This window comes from Pipistrellus hanaki (assembly GCF_964339955.1).
Source record: "Pipistrellus hanaki genome assembly, chromosome: 14".
Taxonomy (NCBI): domain Eukaryota; kingdom Metazoa; phylum Chordata; class Mammalia; order Chiroptera; family Vespertilionidae; genus Pipistrellus; species Pipistrellus hanaki.
In genome coordinates, this window is record NC_140516.1 from 52,663,184 (window position 1) to 52,687,170 (window position 23,987).

The 23,987-nt window shown below is 61.0% G+C and overlaps 2 protein-coding genes across 4 annotated transcripts; one reads left to right on the plus strand and one right to left on the minus strand.

Annotated features, from left to right (window-relative positions):
* Nucleotides 1-70: 70 nt before the first annotated feature.
* Nucleotides 71-16,343, plus strand: DHX32 (DEAH-box helicase 32 (putative)). 2 transcript variants are annotated; one of them, XM_084904462.1, is made up of 12 exons: nt 71-220; nt 5,019-5,449; nt 6,908-7,101; nt 8,205-8,577; nt 10,682-10,927; nt 11,453-11,552; nt 11,644-11,802; nt 12,809-13,000; nt 13,553-13,702; nt 14,241-14,428; nt 15,021-15,202; nt 16,002-16,343. In XM_084904462.1, the coding sequence occupies exons 2-12, from the start codon at nt 5,171-5,173 to the stop codon at nt 16,168-16,170; spliced, it is 2,232 nt and encodes a 743-aa protein (XP_084760588.1). In that variant the 5' UTR covers nt 71-220; nt 5,019-5,170; the 3' UTR covers nt 16,171-16,343. The 2 variants fall into 2 exon arrangements, with proteins under 2 accessions (XP_084760588.1, XP_084760589.1); XM_084904463.1 differs by lacking the exon at nt 71-220 and adding an exon at nt 4,626-4,646.
* BCCIP (BRCA2 and CDKN1A interacting protein) lies at nt 16,304-23,894 on the minus strand. Of its 2 annotated transcripts, none has more exons than XM_084904586.1 (7): nt 23,686-23,894; nt 22,108-22,182; nt 21,309-21,389; nt 20,036-20,125; nt 19,122-19,309; nt 17,887-18,061; nt 16,304-16,729 (listed from the first exon to the last, which is right to left on the minus strand). In XM_084904586.1, exons 1-7 carry the CDS (start codon nt 23,857-23,859, stop codon nt 16,559-16,561), a joined length of 954 nt encoding a protein of 317 aa, XP_084760712.1. In that variant the 5' UTR covers nt 23,860-23,894; the 3' UTR covers nt 16,304-16,558. The 2 variants fall into 2 exon arrangements, with proteins under 2 accessions (XP_084760712.1, XP_084760713.1); XM_084904587.1 differs by having other exon boundaries at nt 16,311-16,726.
* Between the last annotated feature and the right edge of the window lie 93 nt (nt 23,895-23,987).

Consider the following 23,987-nt stretch of genomic DNA (forward strand, 5'->3'; position numbering starts at 1 on the left):
GCCGCGGGCGCGGAGCGGAGGCCCGGGCGCAGCCGAGCGGAGCGGGCGCCGCCGGAGACGCGCCGAGACGCCGCCGCGCCGGTGGGTGTCGCGCCGCCCGGGGCCCCGCGTGCCCGGCGCCTGTCCGCCCGCGCCGGCCTCCGCCCCGCCGCTGCCCGAGGCCCGCGGCCCGGGGCCCGGGGGGGGAGCGGGGCCTGGACGCCGTCCGCCGGGCCCGCAGGTAAGGCCGCCGGCACCTGGTGCGGCTCCCGCCCGGCCGCGTCCGGGTCCCGGCCCCGGCCCCGGCCCCGGCCCCGGCCCCGGCCCCGGCCCCGGCCCCGGGGGAGACCGAGGGCGACGGCGGCCCCCGCTGCCCGGGGCCGGAGCCGGAGCCCGAAGCCCGGCCCGGCCGGCGGGAGGAGCGGCTGCACCCGCCCCGCCGGCAGGGGGACCCCTCGGCGGCCGGGGTGTCGCCGGGCTGGGGGGATCCTCGTGCCGCCTCCCGGGCAGCGCCGCGCCCATCGGAGCCCCTGTGGCCCGGGAAGCCCGTCCCGGACCCGCAGCGGGAGGTCCGGCCGGCCGCGCTGGGTCCGCACGAGGGTCAGGCTCCGGCCGGGGGCCGGGGGCCCGGGGCTGGGGAGCGGGCGGCCGGGGGCGGGGGGGGTGAGGGGAGCGGGGGGCCGGGGGCGCGGAGGGGGGTCGGGGCCGGGGATTGGGGGGCCGGGACGCCAGGGGCCGGGGCCGGGCTCTCCGGTCCGTGAGTTTCCGTGTCTGTAGGACCAGCCCGCCCGGCAGCACAGGGTGCGGGCTGAGACAGCAGGTCCCTCCAGCTGTCCGGACCGGCCCCTGGAGCCCGGGTCGGCCCCAGGAAAACGCAGACAATCCGAGGGGCCCGGTCCAGGAGGGCGGAGGTTAAAGGGGAGGAGAGGGTGCAGAGGGGCCGGGGATCGGGGTCGGGGGTCCAGCCCCAGAGGGGCCTCCCCCGTTCCTGCCTCCGCGGGCGGGTCGGGGAGCAGAGCTTTCCTGGGTCAGGACCGGGGTGACTCATCCTTCACCACCAGATTCCCACCCGGGATGACAGGTGCCCGGGGAGTTACCTCCCTCTCCGGGCAGAGTCCTCAGGGGAAACCGAGCCAGAGGAGCGGGCACCCTGCGGGCCGCGGGCAGGGCCGGTCCCCACCGCGGCCAACCCCTCCGGGGCCAGGGGGGCTTGTCCAGGCGACCTGTGTGATGGCCCAGAGCCCTCACCACCCGCTGAGACACAGGTGCACGAGCTGCTTTTGAAGCTCGAGGACAGGGAGGGTGCCTTCTGCCCAGAACGTGTCTGAGATCAGCAGTGGTCCCGCGGCCCATGCTTCAGACCAACAGCTCAGCCATGAATCGGCCTTTCATCCAGGGAGCAGGGATGCTCATTAGTAACAGTGTAATCAGACATGGCAGACACCGATACAAACTGGCGGTGAGAACTCAGAAAGGGCTACACTCCCCCACAGCTCCGTGCCGAGGCGGCCGGGCCGGGCAGGGTGGTCCAGTGGGTGTCAGACCGTGGAGAAGCCCCTCGCGGTGGGGAGAAGGCTGCTTGGGTGGACACAGTGTTGAAAGTCTAGGCACCAGGCGGCTTTGGCAGCTGTGAGAGCAGCAGCTGGGTGAGGGGTCAGGGCGCCCAGGGGAGAAATGCCGGTGGGAGGGGGAATGGGGTTCAGGGGGAAAGGCCCTCGAGGTCTAGCGCAGGGACGAGGTTCAGTGTCTCTCCCTGCACCGGGACGGGGTGGGACTTGGTAGAGTCCCATGGGGAGGAGAGTGTTCAGGAAGCCGCTGCAGACAGCGATGGCGGGATGTGCTCCGTTCATTCCCGGGGAACCTGCGGCTCAGAGGCGGCTGCAGGCACCGGGGAGGTGAACGGCAGGTGCTGGCTTCCCCGTGGGGTCTACGCTGCTTTCCTGTTTCTCTCTCACTGGCACCTTCAGGATGTCAATGGTCACGCGAATGGCCCTTACTGCTTTTTTTTTTTTTAAGTTTCCAAGCTCCTGGCTACAAGTTCCCTCCTGCTTCCTTGGCTGGTTAAGGAAATGTAACAAACCAAGGGTGCCGGGCAGCGACGGGGACAGGGAGCCTGTCTTCTCGCTGAGCTCTCCTGGCCGCCGGATTCAGAGCCAAGATAACTCTATCGCCGCCTCGGGTTCAGAGTCACGATAACTCTATTGCAGAGTAACATTGTTCAGGCCGGCAGGATGACTCTTTTTTTTTTGTAATGATTTTTTACAGAGAGGAAGGGAGAGGGATAGAGAGCTAGAAACATCGATAAGAGAGAAACACTGATCAGCTGCCTCCTGCACACCCCCCACTGGGGATGTGCCCACAACCAAGGTACATGCCCTTGACTGGAATCGAACCCGGGACCCTTCAGTCCACAGGCCGACACTCTATCCACTGAGCCAAACTGGTTTTCGGCAGGACAACTTCTTTTTAAAAAGCAAATGAATGTTGTTTCCTAGCCTGACTATCACAAGTTGGAGAAGTTTTTATTTTCGTTGCTGGGTTTTTATTTTGTTTTGTTCTGGTTTTTTTGTTTTTGTTTTGTTTTTTACCAGAGTGAGGGTGCTGTTTATCTTTCTTGGCTGCTTTCTGAAACACGTGAGTTTAGTCAGTGCTGAAAGCCATTACCTTTTCATTCTCCCGTGTTTTCTCCATACAGGGGAGGGGGAGAGCGTAATGGGCTGCGCCGCCTCTGGGAAGCCCCCCGGGATTAGGCTGAGGCCCACAGAAGGCGCCTCTCCTCCGGGCACGGCGGAGCTTAGCCCTGTCCTACACTTCCTTATGGCTCCCCCTCCTCCGTGGGCGGCCCTGTGCCTCTGTTTGCGCACTTGGGGAGCCAGGCCCATGGTTTTGGCTTCTCTGTGTGCTTTCCTCTCTCGGTGGTTTCCCGGTGTGCCTCATCGTTTGAGGCAGATAATGCTGGAGCCAGGACACGCCTCTGGTCAGGGAGGTTTAACTAATTGCTAGCTGGGCCACGGTGGGAAAGCCAGCCCTATGACTCCTCATTGCTAACGGGGGTAATAAAACCTGCAGTGGGTTCTCATCGTCACGTGAGAACAAGTAAGTGCATGAGATCTAGATTCGGATGGAAGCAGGTGTGTATTAAAGGCTGTGACTGCTTCAGGCAGGCAGTAAGCCCTTATTGAGCTCCCACACGGCCGGGGCATCCTGGGTCGGGGGTTGGTACCTCGGGACTGGGAGTGGCCATGGCGTGAGAGCGGGCAGAGCACAGCCGGGCAAAGGCACGGAGGCCGGTCCCCGCAGGCGCTCCCCTGGCTGGAGACAGCACAGCTTTCAGCTCCTCGTGGGCTCCTCGTTTGCTCAGCTCGCTCACCAGGCGTTAACCAGCCACACTAATACCTAGCACACCTATTCACGCTGCTACTGCTCAGCAAAGAAAAGTCATCAAAGTAATACTGAAAAGCACTGAGTGTGATCAGGCATTTGAAGTTCTAATAAAGCACTTTGTTTATAAACTTCTGTGGAGGGAGTGGTATGTTATGATACGTACGCACTGGTTGAGTTTGGGAAGTCGTTCTGTACGTAAGTCTAAAAATTGTAAACTATCACAGAGCCTAGGATCCTTTGAAAAGTAATGGATTATTCAAGCTGCATATGATATGGACCAATATTGAGTTCTAAGTGAATATTTTACTTGTGTTTTTAAAATCCAATTAATTTGATTTGCTTACTTAAAAACAAGACATTGTCAACCTGTTAGAACTCTAGAAGTAAGGCTTTTGAAATAAAGTTCTGAAGTTTTACTCTACCTGTTCAAGAAAGGTTCCGGCAGACACTAGAAGTTAAATAGAATGTGTTTTGGGAGCTTGGAGTCAGGAAAACACCGACAGAAAAAGGTGCCCTACAAGTTGAAAGTCCCAGGGAGGATAAGCCGTTGGCTTCGGTGACAGTGAAATGGAAGTGTAACAAGCCTGGGGATAGTTACATATTAAACATGTTACTAACTTCATGGAGGTGATTAAACTATATTTTTCAAAGTTTTTAAATGTTTTTTCTTTCTTTGAAAGAGCAACACATTTCCTGTTTTATGGTTATTTCTTCCCAGCACAGTGTTCTCTCTGGCCCTCAGTGTCCTGGGCGGGGGCGGGGGCGGGACAGCCAACTCCCTCAGCCGGAGGCTCGCCCACGTGCCTGTCCTCGGCCGGAGCCGCCTATTCCTTCGGCCGGAACTGGCCCTCCGCCACCAACACCCCCCACAGCCACAGCGCGGCACCTGGGCCCGCAAAGCCATTTAAAGGGCGAAATGCCATGTTTGGATTTGTTCTTTTGATTGACTTTTTTCTTTTTAGTTTCCCTGGTTAAGTGAAAGGGGCTTGTCCCCGGCCCTGGGGCTGCCGGTCACACCCCGTCCCGGAGCAGCAGGCCCTTCCTGCCGGGGGGAAGGGGAGGGTGGTGAGGAAGGGGAGGTCTGTCCTTTCGTAGGACATGTCTCTCCTTCGTTTAAGTGGCATGTTGTCTTTGCTGCCTCCTGAACCTGACCTGGAGGTTAGAGGCCCTGGGACCCCACAGACGCCGGGTTCTGGTGCGTTAGACCAGCGGCCCCGGGGCAAGGCTGGGCCCCCGGGAAAGAGCTCACCCTGACGCCTGGACTCTGCCGATAGCACGAGCGGGTGCAGGTGGCGTTTTAAAACGGCTCCTCTAATCAGAGGGAATCCTAACTTAAACAACAGCAGACCTCTCGTGGTCGGAGCCTCGGGGCGCTCAGCGGACGCCCATCGCCTCTCCTGGGCCCGCGCCTCGGGGAGGCCGAGGCCAGGGCCGGAGCCCCCCCGCCCTCCCCGAGGCTTTCCGTTCACTGTGGGCCGGCCGGCCGGTGCGGGCATGGCAGGGAGCACTGTCCCCGTGGAGGCACTTTCCAAGCTGGGCAGCCGAGAGGGCTCAGAGCCGCCCAGCTCCGGGCTCCACGGGCAGGGAGGAGGCGGCACAGGAGAGCCGCGGTTTTCTTCGGACACTGCGGCCTGACCTGGCTTTTCTGTTTCCAGCCCGGCTCCCGACGGCACTGAGCGGGGTGCTGAGACCCGGACCCGGGGAGGGCGCCTGGAGCCTGCACCAATCCTGAGGGTCAGCCCTCCCCGCATGCAGAGGCCCCGGGAGGACTCGGCTGGGATGACCGCCGCGTGAGCTCCTCGGCAGGATGGACGAAGAGCTGGAATGTCCCGACTCCTCGGCGGAAAAGCGCTACTTCCCCGAGTCCCCGGAGTCCAGCGAGGGCGAGGAGGACGGCCTGCCGGCCTGCGAGGACCTGGAGCTGAACCCCTTCGACGGGCTGCCCTACTCCTCGCGCTTCTACAAGCTGCTGCGGGAGCGGGAGGCGCTGCCCATCTGGGCGGAGAAGTACTCCTTCATGGAGAGCCTGCTGCAGAGCCAGGTGGTCATCGTCTGCGGGGAGGCCCGGTGCGGCAAGAGCTCGCAGGTGAGTGTCCTCACACACAGCCCGGCCGGGGCCACAGGCCGCGCAGCAGCAGTGAGGTCCCGGCTGCACGCCAGGGCCCGGGCCAGGGTGCCGGCGCCTGGGGTTAGCGTGCCTCTGGGTTTCCTGGAGGTGGGAGCAGGCCCACGCCCGTGGCCTCAGCTGCGTGGATTTTAAAGCTGAGCCACGTGCTGTGCCTGCCAGGGCTTCAGGGTGTGACTGGCAGGATGCCTGGATGGCTTGTTGGTAAAGCTGGGGGGGAGGGGGGACTCTTGTCTGGGGGGGGATCTTGAGTCTGGAAGGGGGGCACGGGGGCCTAAGGCTGCCCCAGGTGTGGACTCGGTGACTAGTGCTGAGTGAGGAGTGAGTGGGGGGCCCTGGCACAGGCAGGCTGGTCTGTGGGAGGAGCCGGGCGGGCATCTGCCTGTACGTGTCCCCCGCGGGCAGCGCCGAGCCGGTACAGGACGCCACAGCCGCTACAGGTTCTGGTCTGGACTGGGCCCACCCCGAGGACTCCAGCAGCCCCGCGCCCGTGCCTGTCGCCTGGGGCGGGTGGAGGACTTTGCTGGCTGAGATGGTGCAGCTCGTAGAATTTCAGTCCCTGGTGTCGGAAGGCCCCGATGCAGATCAGATCCTGGTCGCCAGGCCGCCTCCCCTAAAGCGGCAGGCGGCCACCTCACCTTTCGGGGAGCCAGGGCCGGACCCGGTCCTCACGGCACCCAGGGAGCCGGGGGCCAGACCTGGTTCTCAGGACACCCATGACGTCCGCCTCCTTTGCACCCCGAGGTGGCGTCACTGCCCCGGCTGTGAACCCCCACCCCGGCTCCCCTCCCACGTCCCAGCGGGAAGCCGCCGAGGACAGGCTGAGAGGCGGACAGCGCGCTTCGCTGGCGGGGCCGGGACTGTACACACACGTGGGCTCACACTTCCCACCAGCCACCCCCGCCCCAGTGCACCTGAGACAAGCCGGTGTGTTTGCCTTTAAATACAGGAGATGCTAACGAGCTCATCTGTTTACTTTATCCTGAGCATTTAAATTTAAATGCTTTCACCTTGAGTCACCATTTCTCATCTCAATGCTATGCAATGTTTACTTTGCTTAAAACACAGTAGTTGATATGGTAAGACATGTTTCTTACGGAGGTTTCCTGGAGCCAGAAAGTAAGTCATAAATAGATTAGTTTTTTTGTTTTGTGTTTGTTTTGTGTTTGTTTTTGTTTTGTTTGTTTTTCCCCCCAGAAATATAGCTGAGGTTAAAAACACATGTACTTTGCCTTTTACTTTTACCTGCCCTTTTTAAAAAACATCTGGGAATCGCTAACAGTCCTGCTAACGCCTTCCTATCCTCTGGCTTTCCTTCGTTGCCGTGGTAACTGGGTAAACAGACTGTTTGGAGGTTCAGTCAGGGTGACTCGCTGGTGACCCGCTTACACCATGACCGGGACTTCCCCTCGCCCGCAGGTGCCGCAGTGGTGCGCCGAGTACTGCCTGTCCGTCCGCTACCAGCACGGCGGCGTGGTGTGCACGCAGGCGCACAAGCAGCCCGCCGTGCAGCTCGCCCTGCGCGTGGCGGACGAGATGGACGTCAACATTGGCCACGAGGTGGGCTACGTGGTCCCGTTTGAGAACTGCTGCTCCAGCGAGACCATCCTGAGGTGGGTGGGTCCGCCTGCCGTGCTGGCCCTGGGCCGGGGCCCCATCCCCGGAGCGTGTGACCCCATTCCACACCCAGACCATCCTGAGGAGGGTGGGTCCTGCCTGCCGTGCTGGCCCTGGGCCGGTGTCTCCCCGTCTCCGGAGCGTGTGCCCCTCATTCCACGCCCAGACATCGCCGTGCTCCTGACGGCTGTCCCAGCCTGGCCTCGTCCGGATTCCTGGTCTAGTTCTCCACGACCCTCGTGACCCTCAGGGAGGTCACTTGTTGGGTGGCCCCCAGACCTCAGTCTTGTCTTCTCCAGCCCCACCTCAGGTGGGTCCGTACAGGCTGGCCGTGTGCCCACCAGACCTGGGGTCTCGCCATCCGCACCACCCCTCTGCTTGCTGAGCCGTGCCTCTTCGGGCTTGGCTGATTCCCCTGTCCATGCCAGGGTCACCTCCTCCAGGAAGGCTTCCCTGACCTCCCACAGTGTAAACAGAAAACCCGGATGCGGTTACAAAACTGGACATGAGCCCTCACCATGGCTGTTTAGATCCGTGTTTTTCAAACTACTTTCCCAAGTCTCCTTATTTATAAATTTGAGCTAGTAACGTCTACCTTCAAGATTTATCCTGAAGGTTAAATGAGAAAGGCAGCAGCAGTGCCTGGCGCACACGTGGGGCTTAGTAAGTGCTCTCGTCCTTCCTTTTCTTCCTTGGAAGGGTCAGCTGAGGTCTGCCAGGCCCAGCCCCCCTCCCCCTCAATGCCATGGCGAGAGGACTCTGGACTCAGCACGGCGCTGGCTCACAGCAGATTTACTTGTGAAAGCACACGCGCCGTCAGCGAGGGAGATGGCCGGTGGAGCTCACGGAGCCTGGGCACCAATAGCGCTGAGGGCAGAGCCTTCCCTGGGCTCGAGGCTCTCGGGGCCTGTGGCCGTCTGTCCGGTTTAAAGTGGACGCACGCGCGTTTTGCGGTTGTGAGGGTCTGTCAGTTTTTCCGGCGGGAAGGACTCGGCCCAGTGAAGGCTCTGAACTCCAGTTACAGGGGGCCCAGCCCAGCATCTCGTGGTCCCGGGAGGCGGGGGCAGTCCCCGCATGAGGCTAGCTGTCGCCCCCGCAGGTACTGCACGGACGACATGCTGCAGCGCGAGATGATGTCCAGCCCCTTCCTGGCCAGCTACGGCGTGGTCGTCCTGGACGACGTGCAGGAGAGGAGCATCGCCACCGACGTGCTGCTCGGGCTCCTCAAGGGCGTGCTGCTGGCCCGGCCGGAGCTGAGGCTGGTCGTCTGCACGCCGCCCCCGCTGCTCGGCCGGCTCCGCGCGCTCTATGGCGCCGTGCCGCTGGTGGAGGTGCCGGGCGGGCGCCCCGTGGAGGTGGTGCACCTCAGCGGGGCCCCGGGGGGCGCCCTGGAGCCCGTCCTGCGCCTCGTCTTCGAGATCCACCACTCGGGCGAGAAGGGCGACATCGTCGTCTTCCTGGCCTGCGAACGAGTGAGTGACGAGCTCTGACCCCGCCGAGGAGCGGGGACGCCGGGGACCCTTGAACCGCGGGTGCTTTCAGGGTCCAGTTTGCCGCTGAGCTAGGTATTTGGCTCCTCGCTTTGTCACTTTGGAGGACACGTGGGCAGGTAAATAAACCCGCCTGCAGAGGAAGCGTCTCTAAAACCAGGAGCTGCTCTGAGCGCAGGCGGGAGGAGGCCTCCTGCAGGTCCATGGAGCGACCCCGGGGCTAGTTCCCTCCCCAGGACCGGCGGTCTGCTGGAGAGGAGACGGGACCTAACAAGCTACGGCTGTGGGCGGGGTCAGTAAACAAGCAAACGAGGCCCCACAGGCGCTCCCACAACAGCCAGCGGGTCGGGCAGAGGGACACTGACAGCTGGGCACCTGGTCTGCAGAGAGGAAGAACAGTCTCCACCTGGAGTCTTCGGAAGAACGACTGGGAACGTGGCACAGCCTGTCGCTGCTTTTAGTGGCGGGCGGTTTGGGGACCCCTGTGTGTGTACTGCAGCTGCGCGCGGGCCTTCCCTCCGCTACCCTGACTCTGAGCCTCAGTCTCCAGAACGAGACCTTCCGTCCGAGGGTGGCTTCCTGGGCCTTCCTACCCTCCTCACTCCGAAGTCCTGTTTCAGACTGTGACCCACGTAGGCAGTGATCCCGTGACCGAGCAGAAGCCCCGAAGGAACCTGTTGGGCTCTCCCCACGTGGCCACCTGCTTCCTCCGCGGCCGGTGGAGCCAGGGAGGGCTGGTCCCCACCCTGGGACCCAGGCTCACAGCGGAGGCTGCATCTGCTCCGTGCGGACAGTAGTTCGGAAACCCAGGCAGCGAGAGCGTGTTATCAGCTCGCCGTGTGAGCTGACAGCTTCCTCAGCAGTGACTCCTCGTCCACCTCGGACTTATATTACCGGGTCCTCCTCCAGCAGAGTCCGGAAGTGACTGCGGAGACGGGAGGAGAACTGATGACAGCGATTCGGCTGTCAGTGTCGCTGGCGAGGCCTCGGGAAGGCAGGGCACAGGCTCGGGGAGTCTTCACCAGGAAGCCCGGTCGCCAGGTGAAAAGGACGATGCTGGTTACCGGGCAGCTCTGAGCCGCACGAGAGGCAGTTCCGTCTCCCGGGAGGGGCTCTCGCGGGCCTTTCCCCCCGAGAGCGGACAGCTCCTCCGGCGGGTGAGGCTCCGGCTCCGTGGCTCCGCAGGTAACTCCAGGAGCCCACGGAGATAAACGCACCGCACACACTGAGGAAGAGAGAGAGGACTACAAACCACTTGCAGCCCAAAATGCATGTTCAAAGCACATTTGTCAAATTCTGAAGGTTCTGACCGCCAAGCCCTGGGCCAGCTGAGCGTGAGGCGGCGGAACCACCTGCACCACCTGCTCCCACTCGGCTCTTTCCTCCTCCCCGTCTGGAGCCGCCTCAGCAGCAGACCCCCTGGCAGCTGCGAAGTCCAGGCAGCCCGGAGCCAGTGAAGAGCTAGGGCGGTCCGAAGCGCTGGGGGTGAGGATAATTCCCAGAACGACATGGGGGGACCCGGGACAGGATGTACGCATGCTGAGACTGGGAATCCGGAGACCGACTCCTGGTGCCTGGGTCTGCCGCCAGGAACGCAGTGACGCCTCGCACTGACGGGAGAGTGACTTCTGTGTCGCTGCCACTGTTAACGGAGATGAGAGCTGATCGGGCTAGAAAACCGGGGTGAGCCCTGGCCGGCGGCTCAGTAGGTGGAGCAGACCTGCAGACTAACGGGTCCCGGGTTCAGTCCAGCCAAGGGCACATGCGCAGGAGGCAGCCAATCATAGTGCTTCTCTCACATCGATACTTCTGTCTTTGCTTCTCTCTCCCACTCTCTCTGAAGAAGTCGATGGAAAAACATCCTTGGGTGAAGTTTAAACACAGAACGAGGATGAGTGCGTAGAGGCAGAGAGTGTGTCTCACAGAGGAAACAGCCTGCAGAGAGCAGGGAGACTACTGCCCCCCCCAGCCCCCAGCGTGCTCCTGCCGCGTCCTCATTCAGTTAAAGCCACAGACACGCCCCTTCCTGTGGACGCTCGGTCTGTGACGTGCCACCCCTCATGGCTGGTGTCGCCTTTGCCTCTAGGATATTGAACAAGCCTATGAAAGCGTCTGCCGCGAAGCCTGTCGCCGGGACGCGGATGGCGGCGAGCTGGTGGTGGTGCCCTTGTACCCGAGAGAGAAGAGCGCGCTGTTCAAGCCGCCCGAGGAGGCTGAGTGCCGCGGCCCGGCGCCTCCGCGGCGAGTGGTGCTGACCGCCAGCCCCGGGGAGGCCCTCATCGGCGGCAGCTCCGTCCGCTTCGTGATTGACGTGGGTGTGGAGAGGAGGAAGGTAACGCTCACCCAACAGCGGGGGACAGCCGAGTCCGCTTCTGGGGCTCCTGCCCTTTGTGGACCAGAGCGCGAGGGTGAGGGCTGAGGGCGCCGTTTGCTCCGGGCAGGGAGGGCCCGCTGCCCTCGGGGGCACCTCCGTGGTCTGGACACGATGAAGGGAAGGAGGCGCTGGGCGGACGGACACCGCTGGCAGCACAAGGGGGAGGGAGCCGCGTCAGGGTTTTGCTTCAGTGAGTTGCTGCCTCCTGGTCAGTTAGGCTCCCGGTGTTTCTGGTAAACCCTTGATCAAGGTCGTCAGCGTCTTCCCACAAGTAACTCACTGAGATTAGTTTCAAGTGCACTGGTGCTGACTTTAACAGGTGTTAGCTCTATAACTACGTAATACAATTCCACCCTAAACCATAAAGACTACTGTTTTCTGTAGCTGCCTCGAAAGAAGGAAATGAGTGAAAATGGCATAGGCAGGCCCACCCTCAGACTGTCACGAAGCCGCGGGGCAGTGACGCGGGTGCTGTCCCCACAGGTGTACAACCCCCGCATCCGGGCGAGCGCTCGGGTCCGGCAGCCCATCAGCCACAGCCAGGCGGAGGCGCGCAAGCGGATCCTCAGCTCCACGTCGTCAGGTAGCTGCGGGCACCCCCCGACTCCCGGGCACCCGGCCACGGCCACGGCCACGGCCACGCCAGGCAGGAGAGCACGCCCCGTCTCTTCCAGGAAAGCTGTTCCGTCTGTACTCGGAGGAGTTCGCCTCCAGGGACATGCAGCCGCTGAAGCCGGCGGAGGTGCAGGAGGCCAACCTGACGAGCACGGTGCTCTTCATGAAGCGCATCGCCATCGCCGGCCTGGGCCACTGCGACCTCCTCAACCGGCCAGGTGTGCGGGCGGCGGCGGGGCCTGAGCTGACCGCCGGCGGCGTGGGGGGGACAGAGCGGGGGTGCGGTCACAGGGAGAAGGAAGCAGGAAGTGTGGTGTCCGGTTGGGAGAAGCACAAGGCTCTCCATCAGCATGCAGCACCCCGTCCTCGGCGGTCCCCCTGAGACTGGCTGGTCGCGGGGACGGCGGTCAGGGAGGACTCGTTGTCTCCTGACAGCACGCACACAGCCACATGCCGCTGCGCGGGGAGCAGGGCTGTGGGGCTGACTGCCGGGGCGGGGACGGTGCAGCTGCCCCGCGGTCAGCTGGTGGAAGCAATCACAGACGGCCAGCTGGCCTCCCTTTCAGGCCCATGAACCGTGAGGAAAGGATCTGGCGTAACTGGGCTGCAGGCTCTGAGTGGGCTCAGATCCTGATACGGCTCTTTAAACACAAAGCCGGCCGCTTCCCTTCCCTGGCACTGAGCGCTGACCTCCATGTGAGGAGGCACTGCTGACCCTGCATGGACGGGGGCTCAGAGGTCTCCCACGGACAGCAGTGGCACCTGGAGAGACTGGATGCGCCTGCCCTGCCGCAGTCCTGTGTGGGCGCCGGCACGGGCCCTCTGATCCTCTGGGTGGCTGTCGGGCTCTGATGCTCTCACGTGTGCTGCTGACCATGGAGGGGGCGCCCGTGGATCCCCAGGTTCCCTGTGCAGCTGCCTCCTCGCACCCCGACCAGCGGGCTCCGGCCACCACAGGCTCCCATCCCGCAGCACCATCCCCACAGCTCAGGGTCTGAGGCTCCATCCGGCTGCCCTCCCTGCACCACAGCTTTTCAGGCAGCAGCTGGGCAGTCACGTGGCTCACATCACTGGTGTCCCCGCTCAGGAGTCGGCCTTCACGGCCTGGTGTCTGTCTGGGAACTGCTGAGTCTTGTTTGTTCACCAGGGAGGGACATCTGGTCTGTCCCTCCGCCTCGGGACCGCTCTCTCCCCAGCCCCAGAGGCTGACTGCTCTCTCCCCAGCCCCCGAGAGCCTGATGCAGGCCCTGGAGGACCTGGACTACCTGGCGGCGCTGGACAACGACGGGAACCTGTCGGAGTTCGGGATCATCATGTCCGAGTTCCCCCTGGACCCGCAGCTCTCCAAGTCCATCCTGGCGTCCTGCGAGTTTGACTGTGTGGACGAAATGCTGACCATCGCTGCCATGGTAACAGGTACCCCGGACTCACTTTGTGAATCTGCACGGCTAGATCTTTAGATGGGATCAGGCATTTTAACAGATGAAAAGGTAGAAAATTATAACATTACCTTCGTGTGAAAAAACCTACATCAGAGCTAGTGAATGTCTTAACCTGACTGGTGAAAGCACACCAGGTTAGCTGTTGCTGACGGCAGCGCAGATCAAGAAAAATTTGAAGAAAATGTGTCACGAGACATGTTCTTCCCCAGACGATGTGTGCGAGGCTTTACCTCCTGCCCGTTGCTTGGTCTGCACGCTTGAGGTTAAGCTTCAGCGGCAGGCAGACCGAAGGCTGTGCTGCAGAAGAACTGTGTTCTGATGCTGCCCGTCCCCACTCCCGCTGCAGGACAGCCGTAGTGACCAGCAGATAGAAAGACAAACCGAAACAAGGAGACACACATAGGACAGCCCAGGCTCCTGGATGCCCGAGTAAAAGGGAAAACTGACTGTCGGAGTAAGGCCGCTCCACACCGAGCTGTGCTGCCCAAACCTCCCTAACGCCGTCCTCACCCCTTTTGTCTCCAAGCTCCCAGCTGCTTCCCGCACCTGCCGCGTGGAGCCGAGGCCGCCGCCCTGGCCTGCTGGAGGCCGTTTCTACACCCCGAGGGCGACCACTTCACCCTCATCAACGTTTACAAGGCCTACCAGGACGCGGCCCTGAGTGCCGCCGGCGAGCGTAAGTGCTGCTCGGTTCCCAGGGTCACCACGGGGCCCTCCTTCCCTGGAAGCTGAGTGAACACCGCTCTCCAGCCCCCGGCCACGCCCGCGGGACGGGCTTGAGGCCTCAGGGCACCGCAGCCTCTCCGAGCAGAGCCCTCCCTCCAGCTCCAGAGCTCTGGCGGCTGCAGGCTGTGGGGCTGTGGAGCTGCGGGCTGGACCCAGCGCTCAGCTCGGCCACACTAAGGGCGCTGCTGGGGGCAGGATGACGCAGGGAGACTGGCACAGCTCCTGCCCTCTCGATTTGGGGAGAAAATAAGGAACTGCCATTGCAAGCGCCCTGGGTCACAGCTGTGCTCCCTGATGTCCGCAGCCTGGCACATCCCCGCTAGACGGCCCCCCTTGCTGTGTGTGTGTGTGTGTGTGTGTGTGTGTGTGTATGTGTGTGTCCCTGCACGCACCCATGTGACCCCTCAGGACAGGGAAGCAGAGGAGAGCACCTTCCTGGCCAGGCCCCTGCAGACCCACCCTCGATCCTGACCCGTGCCCTCCCCCAGACGGCGTGGAGAAGTGGTGCCAGGACCGCTTCCTGAGCTGCGCCGCCCTGAGGACGGCGGACGCCATCCGCGCCGAGCTGGTGGAGACCGTCCGGCGGATCGAGCTGCCCTACGCAGAGCCCGCGTTCGGCTCCCGGGAGAACACGCTCAACATCAAGAAGGCCCTGCTGTCCGGCTTCTTCATGCAGGTGAGGGCCACGGGGCTGACCCCAGCAGGCCTGCAGGAGCCTCCGGTGACCACTTCACTGAGGCTCACTAAAGCAACGAGCCCTGATGCGCCTTCGTATTTACATCCTACCCCGTGGGCGCGATGGGCTGAGCCAGAACAGCACCCCTGTCCACGGGGGCGGGGGAGGGCGGGCCGGCTCTGGCCTGCTGGCGAACTCGCTCACATTCAGGGGTGGCTAATGCCCAGCAGACAGAAAGCGCCTCCTCCGCTGCTCCTCGTGGAGGCTAACAGCACGCCAGAGAAGGGGGCTGACTCCCCTCCCCCTCCGAGCACGGCCTCCTGGAGGCGGCATCTCAGCGTGGAGGAGGTCAGGGCCTGGCGTCTGGGTCTGAGGACTAGACAGCGAGGCCACTGTGTGCGCGTGTTCATGCAGACATCGCCGCTGCAGCGCCCGCACCGCTGGGGTCGGACGTCAGCACTGCTGTCTCACTCCGGGTCTGGAAGGAGGAAGCAGGTGGACTCTGCTCTAAGGCTCGGGAGGAAAGGACCCTTTGGGGTTGTTAACCAAGCACAACACAGAGTGCTGATCTCCACAGTCACGTCTCTCCTAGATCGCTCGGGACGTGGACGGGTCGGGCAACTACCTGATGCTGACGCACAAGCAGGTGGCGCAGCTGCACCCGCTATCGAGCTACGCGCTCGGCGGGAAGACGCCCGAGTGGGTCCTCTTCCACAAGTTCAGCCTCTGCGAGAACAACTACATCCGGATCACCTCCGAGACCTCCCCGGAGCTGTGCGTCTCAGGGATGGGCTCCTACTGCGTTAGGCTCCGTTACGGGAGTTTCTGATCCTCAGGCAGGCCTGCCTCCAGGCTGCAGCAGAGGCTCCGTTACCGTAAACACAAAGCAGGATGCCTCTGAACTGAACGAAAGCTGCGGGGGCCCCGGCAGGGCCAGGCCTGATGAGCCACTGAGCCTGAGTTGAGGGGGAGGGCAGGGAGAGGGGGACTGAAGCCAGGCAGCGCCGGAGAGGTGGTGCCTGTGGCCACAGGGTTTGGGGTTAGGCCAGGGCAGTACTGGAAGCAGCTGGAGGGTAAGGGCGGCATCTCATGCACCTGAAGACCCTCTGGCTGCCGAGAACAGGTGTGGGGGGCGGGGCAGTGGTGAGAGGCAGACTGGCCTCCCAGAGGCTGGTACAGTGCCGGTCCGTCCTGAAGGTCCCTCCACCACGTGGGCAGAGGGGCGCTCTGGCAGAAACCGAGGGAAAGCAAGAGCTGTCCACTCAGCTGGCCGTGGAGCGGCTGAGTTAGGAAGAGGGAGAGGCGAAGGCCCTCCTACCACCCAGAGACCTCCGAGCATCAGATGGGACCCTTCGCACCGGGTGGTCGGAGGGGCAGTGCAGATCCCCAGTGGTCAGAGGGCGGCCTAACGTGGAGAAGCCAGCTGCCCGGGAAGTGCTAGTGGGCTGGTTCCACAAGATCAGCAGCCAAGGGCAGGAGGAGCCACGCTAATGCCGGCCTGTGGCTGCTGCAGGGAGGGGGGGGCGAGCTCGCCGTCTCCCGCCAACAGCGCTGTCTGGTTCTGTGGGCACAGGTTCATGCAGCTGGCGCCGCAGTACTACTTCAGCAACCTGCCCCCCAGCGAGAGCAAGAACCTGCTGCAGCAAGCCCTGGACCGCCTGGCCGCCGCCCCGGCCAAAGGGGAGCAGCCGCCGTGCGAGAAGTGCCCCGAGACTACTGAGCAGAGGTGCGCCCTGCAGTGACGCCTGGCCCTCCCAGAGCCCCGCACCAGGAACCCCGGCCCGGGGCCTGCGGGTGGCGCCGGCAGCACCTCAGGGAGAATGGCCTCCCAGCCGCACGGAGCGTCTTGAAACAAACGAACACTTTGTATATTATTTAAAAATAAAATATAGAAGTTTTTATTGAGTTCTTTAAATTACTACTCCACGTTTTTCTTCTCGTGGGGAAGGGTTTTAACCAACCATTCATAATTTGACCAGAAATGTTAAACACCATTTTATAAATGTGTCACAGACACAGGCCACAGGACCCTGCTTTGTGTAGAGAAGCTAAATCTCAGTCTGGAGTTTGTCGGTGAAGCTCCTGGGTGTTCTGTGGTTGCACAAGCACAAGCACCCCCGCGGGGAGCGGCTAGACAGACAGGTGTTCCTCCAGCGCAGCCATGACCTCGCCCATCCGGTCACACGGCACCAGCATCACAGTGCGCAGCGGCTGCATCGGGACGTCGTCGAAGGACCACCGGCCGCCCAGACAGGAGTCGCTCTCCTCCTGCACCGAGTAGCTGAACCGCAGGGCCGCCTTCTGAACCACAAACACCGGAGTGAGCCACCCGCACGCAGTCGGCAGCAAAGAATGCTGTCTGCCGCGTTTCCATAGGAACGGGCTGGAGGAAGCCGAAGGGACACTCGCCAGCAGCGGGTGACACCGAGCCATCGCCCCTCACACCGTCTACCACTCTGAAGCCACTCAGTCACCCCCTGTGACGGACGGCAACAGGCACAGCACCGGGCAGCTGACAAGAAAACCCTGCAAACGCAGGCCTTCCCCGCTGCCCGGCGGCCTCCTTGGCAGAGCTGCTGGGGCGAGGGGAAGCGTGCAGAGCCGGCCGTGTGCCACCACCACACACACACCGAGAGGCTGGCAGAGCCTCCCCGCTTCAGTCCCCGTCTCCTGAAAGCACCGCAGCGCGGCCAGTGCTGACCGGGAGTCTCCAGAGAAATGCGGGCGGCGGCCATCCCAGGGGAGGGCCCTCCTCGGAGGTTTACTCCATGTGGCTGCCATCGCGCACACGCACCCTTCCAGGAAAGAAAGTGCTAGAAACCCACTCACGGGATGACATCCAGGACGGGGGCAGAGCGGCACGGGAGCCAGACGAGGTCCACCGGGTGGGCTGGGACCTCAACTGACGGCTCTGTCCCTCAGACTCCATGTCCACCTGGAGCCAGGCTGACCCTGCCTCCCGGGGTTTGGGAGCACAGCTCTCACAGCGCATTGCCAACGCCTGGTCCCTCCCGCAGGTGCGGGGTTTCCCTCGCACACTCACCACCAACAGGGGCTGGCGGCAATGGCTGTGAGAACCTAGCGCGCCCGGCACTGGGAGCTGCCGGCAGGGGGTGTGGAGGAGAACAGGGCCACGCTCAGAAGAGATACAAAATGGGAGAGTCCTTACTGTCAAGAAAATCCCACATACAGGGAACCTTGGTTCTCAAGCCTAATTTGTTCCGGAAGGCTGTTCAAGAAGCCATTTGTTTGAAAATCAAATCAGCAAAAGCAAAAACAAACACATTCCCAGCACCATTCCCTGAGATGTTAACAAGGTGGGTTTAGCAGTGAACTCTCTCTCCTTTGTCCCCCGAGAGACGCACACTGATCACATCGGCATGAAAGGGCTGCTGGTTGAGAACCGAAATGAGAACAGGAGGTTCCGCCTAAACAAACACAGTGAACAAGCATCTTACCTCGTAGAAAAATTCTTCCTCTGCCTTTGCAAACATTAACTCATCTTTCTTCTGGCTGCTTTGGTTCTTTTTGGAATTGTTTTTTCCTGCTTCCGCAAACGTCTTGCTGATCAGAAGGTAGAAGTGACACTTCCCACACGGCTTGTTGGTCTTGTGTGCCTCGGCCAGCTCTTTCCTACGAGACACACACAGGTCTGCTGCCGGGCCAGGCGACATCAGCCCAGCCCCCCAGGCCCGGGGGAGCGGGAGGCCCGGCAGGGCTGCTGGGACCGCGCACTGTGCAGACGTTACGTCTGCCACTGCACAGCAGTGCGTTTCAGCTCTGCCGCCTGCACTCTGGATCGTTCTAACAGTGCTTCATCAAGAACAGGGTGACGAGTCGCTCAGATTAGGCTCTGAGCTGTCAGCAGATGAGTCTCAGATTCCTCAACCTCACCGCTCTGTGCACGAGTTAAAGACACTAAGAACCTCAAGTTTTAAAACAGCAAACATGGGACTGAAACACACAAAGGCCATGGCCACCCCCAATGCCAAGGGAGCCTGGGACTGCTCAGTCTCCAATCACGAGTCCAAGACTAACCGCTCACGCTGCAGAAGCCACGCTGCACACACCCTATCTCTGCAGTCAGCCCCACAGCAGTGAAGCCTCCGCTTCCTTCCTGAAAAGTAGGCATCATCCTGTGCACCGGCAAACAAAAACAAGGGAACGCACAGCAGCCACTCAGCTTCCTCTCCCGGAGGATCAGGAGAAGGGCGCCACGCCGGGAAATCAGAGAAAACAAACCCACTACAGAGCTTGGGGGGAGGGGAGGAATCTATATAAAACCCCAATATGCAAAGAGACCGAACAGCGGAACGACCACTTGCTATGGTGCTCACTGACCACCAGGGGGCAGACACAGGCGCTGAGTTTCATTCCAATGAAATTTAGGAATTTTACTCAGTTTTTGTTACTGTTGTAATTATTCAGCATTTTTCACGTTAATCTACCCATGAAAAAGGTGAAAAACTAGTCAAATAGGAGTGAAAAGTTTACATGAGACTCACCAACTTTAATGCCACTTAAATCTTTAAGGTTACGAAGACTTGTCAGAATAGCCTTAGTGATTCAAACGGAAAAGCCGATAACGAGGACCCTGCGCAGCTCCGGACGAGCACTCGCGCCCACCCCGGCCGCCCACCACACCCTCTCCGTGCCCATTTCTGACCCCTGGGAGCCGGCGGGCCGGACTCACTGGAGCTGCCGGTGCAGGGGCAGCGCGATCTGCGCGGGGACGTTGACGAAGCGCTCGCTCAGGAGCAGGCCCACGGGCCGGGAGCTGTCGCTGAGGAGCTTGTCCAGCTGCTCCACCACGCTCTTCTCACAGCTCCTCGCACAGCCGCGCAGAGCCAGCGCTTTGATCTGCTCGGCACACGGGGTCCCCTGAAAGCAGAGACGGCGCTGACCGCAGGCCATCGCTTCCCGCAGAAGCCTGACAGGGAGCACTTGTGCTTCTGAGGCCACTGTGCCTGGTGTAACTGCCCATGACGGTGCTGAGAGGGCCGGGGTGAGCTAGTGCACCTCACAGGTGGCGGCGGGGACTGCAAGCTCATTTAAAGCAGAGTGCAGCCTGCGCCCCGTGAGGAGGGGAAGCAGCTGGGATCCCTTTCCCCTGGATCAGCAGAGAGCAGGAAAGAGCGATGAGCGCCAACTCTGACTGTCCGTGTCAGCAGCGCCCTCCCCTTGGCGGGGGGCGGGGAGCCCAGCCACGGGTCAGCCTGGCCAGGCAGGGACTCTACACACAGGAGGAAGGGCTGGAACTGGTACACACCAGTCAAAACAAACGCCGGCCGGAGTGGCTCAGGGGTTGAATGTTGACCTAGGAACCAGGAGGTCACGGTCTGATTCCCAGTCAGGGCACAGGCCCGGGTTGCAGACTCCATCCCCAGCGTGGGGCGTGCAGGAGGCAGCCGACCCATGATTCTCTCTCATCATTGATGTTTCTAGCTCTCTCTCCCACTCTCTTCCTCTGAATAAGAATATTTTTAAAAAAAAAACATAAAAAATTACCTACAGTGAGACATCACAACAGCACATGCCCTACCACACTGTCAGGCAGGACAGAAACCTCAGGTGTTACACAGGCAGTGTGGCCGAGGGGGGACCCACCTTGCGCTCGGTTAGATTGAGAAGACTTATGAAACCAAAAACCTCATCTCCGTCCACGTCGTCGTCACTGTCTTCTGAAACATCCGTTTGCTGTTTTAAAAAGAAAAGTGTTTAATTTACACTTGGTTGGGAAAAATAGAACACCAAGCCTGGAATCTAGCCTCATTCCTCTGTTTAAATAAACTGTCTTATCACTGTCACCAGAAAAGCATCATGGGTAACGGCGGTGTGGCCCTGTGCCTCCGATTCCATACTCTTTCCACACTGGGCGTGACCTCTCCTGCCCTAACGGATACGAGGCTCCTAAGACGTTTTCTTTACTAGATTCTCAACATATTACAACCCAGAACAGCTAATGCCTCACCGAAGTCCTGGCTCCTAAGGTGACCGATGCCCAGGGGGTGCTTATTCTCAGGCAGAGACAGAGAGGCGAGAACGAAATGGCAAATTCAGAGAACAGCTAATGAAAAGCGTGGCTGCCCCTGAACCGCCTGTCTTAGATGCACCAAACGTTCCTCTTCCAAGACCGACCTGCTCAGCCTCGTCCAACCCGGAAGGTCCCGGCTGGAAATGGAGTCGACAATGAGCTGGGCAAAGGGGTGGGCACAGACCACACCAGTGACAGCTCCACACGGAGAGCCAGCCATGTACCACACAGCTCTAAGCACTTACACTCAGCTACTCCCTGCGTCCACCGCCCACCCTACAAGGTGGGCACAACACGCATCATCCGTTGCCAGACTGACAGCGGCACAGAAGGTCATGACCGCCTGTACTTCCCAGAGGGCCCCAAGGACATCGCCTAGCCCTCCTTGTACGACAGTGACCCACACGCTCCTCCCGTCAAGAGGTGGGGGGTCTATGCGCCCTCCCCTGGAACCCGCGTGGGACTTCCTGTCTTCGAAAACTCCCAACCCTCCAGCTGCTGTGCAATACCTCATTTGCATTGTTACAGGCAAATCACAGCTCGAAATGTACCAGTCCGCACCCAGGTTCCCTCCCAACCCACCGTCCTCCATGTGCTGCCCTGGATGCTTAGCCAGACCCTCGGAGTCATGCCTGACTCCCTTCCCCTCCCCCAGCCCATCGTATTTCACCTCCCAAATGCCTTCTGAACCAGCCCACTTCTCTCCCTCCCCACCACCACCCGCACTGCGGCACCTCATAACCCAGTCCTCCTGCTCCCTGCCGACTGAAGCATCCTGCCGGCCGGCCGGCTATACACCAGGATAAAGAACCAATTTAATGAGAATGAGCGCCGCTGCCTGCTGACCTTAATCACACTCCCGATGTGGTTCTGCTGGATTAAGAGCTCCGTCAGCTCTGCAGTGTTGACAGGTGCCTTTAGGAAAAGCTAAGAGAAAAACATTGATTTTAAATTAGAGTCAGAGTGCGATACCTAAAAATACTCCTAATTTCCATATTCAAATAAAAACCATGAAATGCCAATGATCTGACCAGGAAGGTGACTAGGACACTTCTCTCCCGTGTGGGGCAAAAGAAAACGGAGCAGCAGCAGGTGCTGCCGGGATGTGACTTCCACGGAAGAATTCCTCTCCTGAGAGCCGGGATGTGACTTAGGACGAGACAGAACAGTGGTCAAGTACAGCAGCTGCAAGTGTGGCAGAAGGAGGAACAGTCCAACAGGTCCATGGAGGCCAAAACCGGTTTGGCTCAATGGATAGAGCGTCAGCTTGGGGATTGAAGGGTCCAGGGTTCAATTCCGGTAAAGGGCATGTACCTTGGTTGCGGGCATATGCCCAGTAGGGGGTGTTCAAGAGGCAGCTAATCGATGACTCTCTCTCATCGATGTTTCTAACTATCTCTCTCCCTTCCTCTCTGTACAAGATCAATAAAATATATTTAAAAAACAAAAACAAAAAACAGGTCCATGGAGGAAGGGCCTGGGAGAAGAAGCACAGAGAGGCCTTCACTCTGGGCCGGGGCCGGGGGAGGGGGAGGGAGGACAGGAAGGGAATTAAAGCAGAGACGAGCGAGCTGACAGAGCGGTGCTGGCGGGCCTGGATTTTCTCAGAAGAGCGAGTTTGTGTGTTAGGAGTACAAAGCAGTACCTGCTGCAGCAATCTCTTAATTCCGTCATAATCGCTGTCTGAGATGGAGTAAGCTTCAAACTCAACGTTCACTTCCTGTAAATCACACACAAACTGGTCATCACACAGAACCTCTAAGGACATCAGGCATTCTGTCCCCCTGCAGATGTCCTTCTCCCGCTACCTACACCCTTCTGGCTCTAACGCGCACCAATCCCCAAGCCCCTCAGCCCTGTTCACAAAGGCCGAAGAACAAGACACTGGCCAGGGTTCCGGGTGAGAGCAGCTCCGGGTGAGCCAGCAGCCACGCAGGAGCGCTCACCGCCGGCCACAGGGGGCCCGCACAGGACCACCTCACAGGCCCGCACCGCCTGCGCCCGATCCCAGCCATTCACCTGGCAGATACACCGCCTGGTGCACCGCGCACCACGCACTGTGCCCGGCACTCAGGGGACCAGGTGAGGACGTGAAGGACCCTGCCTTCAGAAGGCCGGGGTGAGGGTGGGAATACAGACGTTAGGGAAATGTTCACGTAAACGTACAGCTGCGCCTGCACAGCAGCTTGGAAACAAGGCCAGGAAAGACTTCCCTTGAGAAGCGCCATCTGAGCTGGGAACGGAGGACAGGAGTCCCTGGGGCAGGGGTACCGGGCCCAAAAGGTGTGCAGCTGGGTCCCTGACCTCCATCTGCAGAACCACCAGGACACAATCTAGGTGACCACTGAAATATCCCACAAGTAAGTAAATGGAAGGATTACTTCACACCACAAACAAAACCCGAGATGCTTTCAAATGCCACACAACATCGACCCTGGAGGACCCTGGTAAGTGACTTGGACCACGGGGCTCCAGTGAGAGGTGACTTGCACGCACTTCCGGTTGTGCAGGTCCTGGGACGTGGGTCTTGGCTGACGGAGACCACAGAGGAACAGCAAACTCACTTCCGCCGCCCGGCCCGATGTGCACGGACGTAAGCACCGGCGCTAACTGGCCAGCGCCGGAACACAAGGTCCTTGTACGGCCCTGGACCCGGCTCTGAAGTCAGCTCAGCCAGGTCACGTGATCAGCAAACTAAACCAAACAACTAACTGTCATGACTCGGGTCTGAATGTATTCCTTTAAAATACTCAACAAACTCCTGTCCGGCTGGCCTTCGAGGTGGAGCATCAACCTGTGAACCAGATCACAGGTTCCCGCCAGGGCACAGGCCCGGAATGCGGGCTCCATCCCCAGAAGGGGGCGGGCCGGAAGCAGCCCATCCATGGTTCTCTCTCCTCGTGGATGTTTCTCTCTGCCTCTACCTTCCTCTCTGGAACTAATGACACACACGTTTGTTAAAGCCCCTGAAGGCCAGCGCCGTGCCGGGTTTCCCTTGGGGACAAGGGGCGGGCCGGGCCGGGTATAACGTCTGAGGTCATTGTGCGCCGCGGAGTGCAGAGGCCGCAGGGGAACCGAGTGAGCCCTCTACCGCCTGGGTGCCCGCGGCAGGCCCTCGGGGGCGGGAAGTCGCTGCCCGGAGCGCCTGCACCCTCCCCGGCCGCGGCTGCCGCGAAGCGCGCTCCCAGCTGGACGCCAAACCGGGGTCGCGGAGGCTGCTCACCTCGCCCACAAACTCGTCTTCGTCCTCTTCCTCGTCGCTGTCTCCTTCGCCGTCGTCGTCGTCGTCCTGGTCCTCCGTTTCCTCGTTCTCTTCTTCCTCGTGGCACGGGACCGGGGCGCCGGGCGTCTGCGGGCTCCCACCGCCCACGGCGCGCCGCTTCGGCCTGGACGCCATGCTGCCGCGCTCACTGCGCCTGCGCAGCTCCCGCCCCGGGGCGCAGCCGCAGAGATGGGCGGAACCATTGAGCCAGGGGGAGTGAGAGGCCGCGTAGAATCTCGGCGCTGAGTCGGCGACAACCCCAG

Bases quoted from the DNA above. Each gene is read 5' to 3' on its own strand.
- DHX32 (XM_084904462.1), top strand. From the start codon at position 5,171: ATGGACGAAGAGCTGGAATGTCCCGACTCCTCGGCGGAAAAGCGCTAC. The intron at 7,102-8,204 runs GTGGGTGGGTCC...TCGCCCCCGCAG, and splicing joins TCCAGCGAGACCATCCTGAG to GTACTGCACGGACGACATGC. The intron at 15,203-16,001 runs GTGCGTCTCAGG...CTGTGGGCACAG, and splicing joins TCCGAGACCTCCCCGGAGCT to GTTCATGCAGCTGGCGCCGC.
- BCCIP (XM_084904586.1), bottom strand. From the start codon at position 23,859: ATGGCGTCCAGGCCGAAGCGGCGCGCCGTGGGCGGTGGGAGCCCGCAG. The intron at 19,310-20,035 runs GTGGGTCCCCCC...CTCTGCTTTCAG, and splicing joins TCAATCTAACCGAGCGCAAG to GGGACCCCGTGTGCCGAGCA. The intron at 18,062-19,121 runs GTGAGTCCGGCC...TGTGTCTCGTAG, and splicing joins CCCCTGCACCGGCAGCTCCA to GAAAGAGCTGGCCGAGGCAC.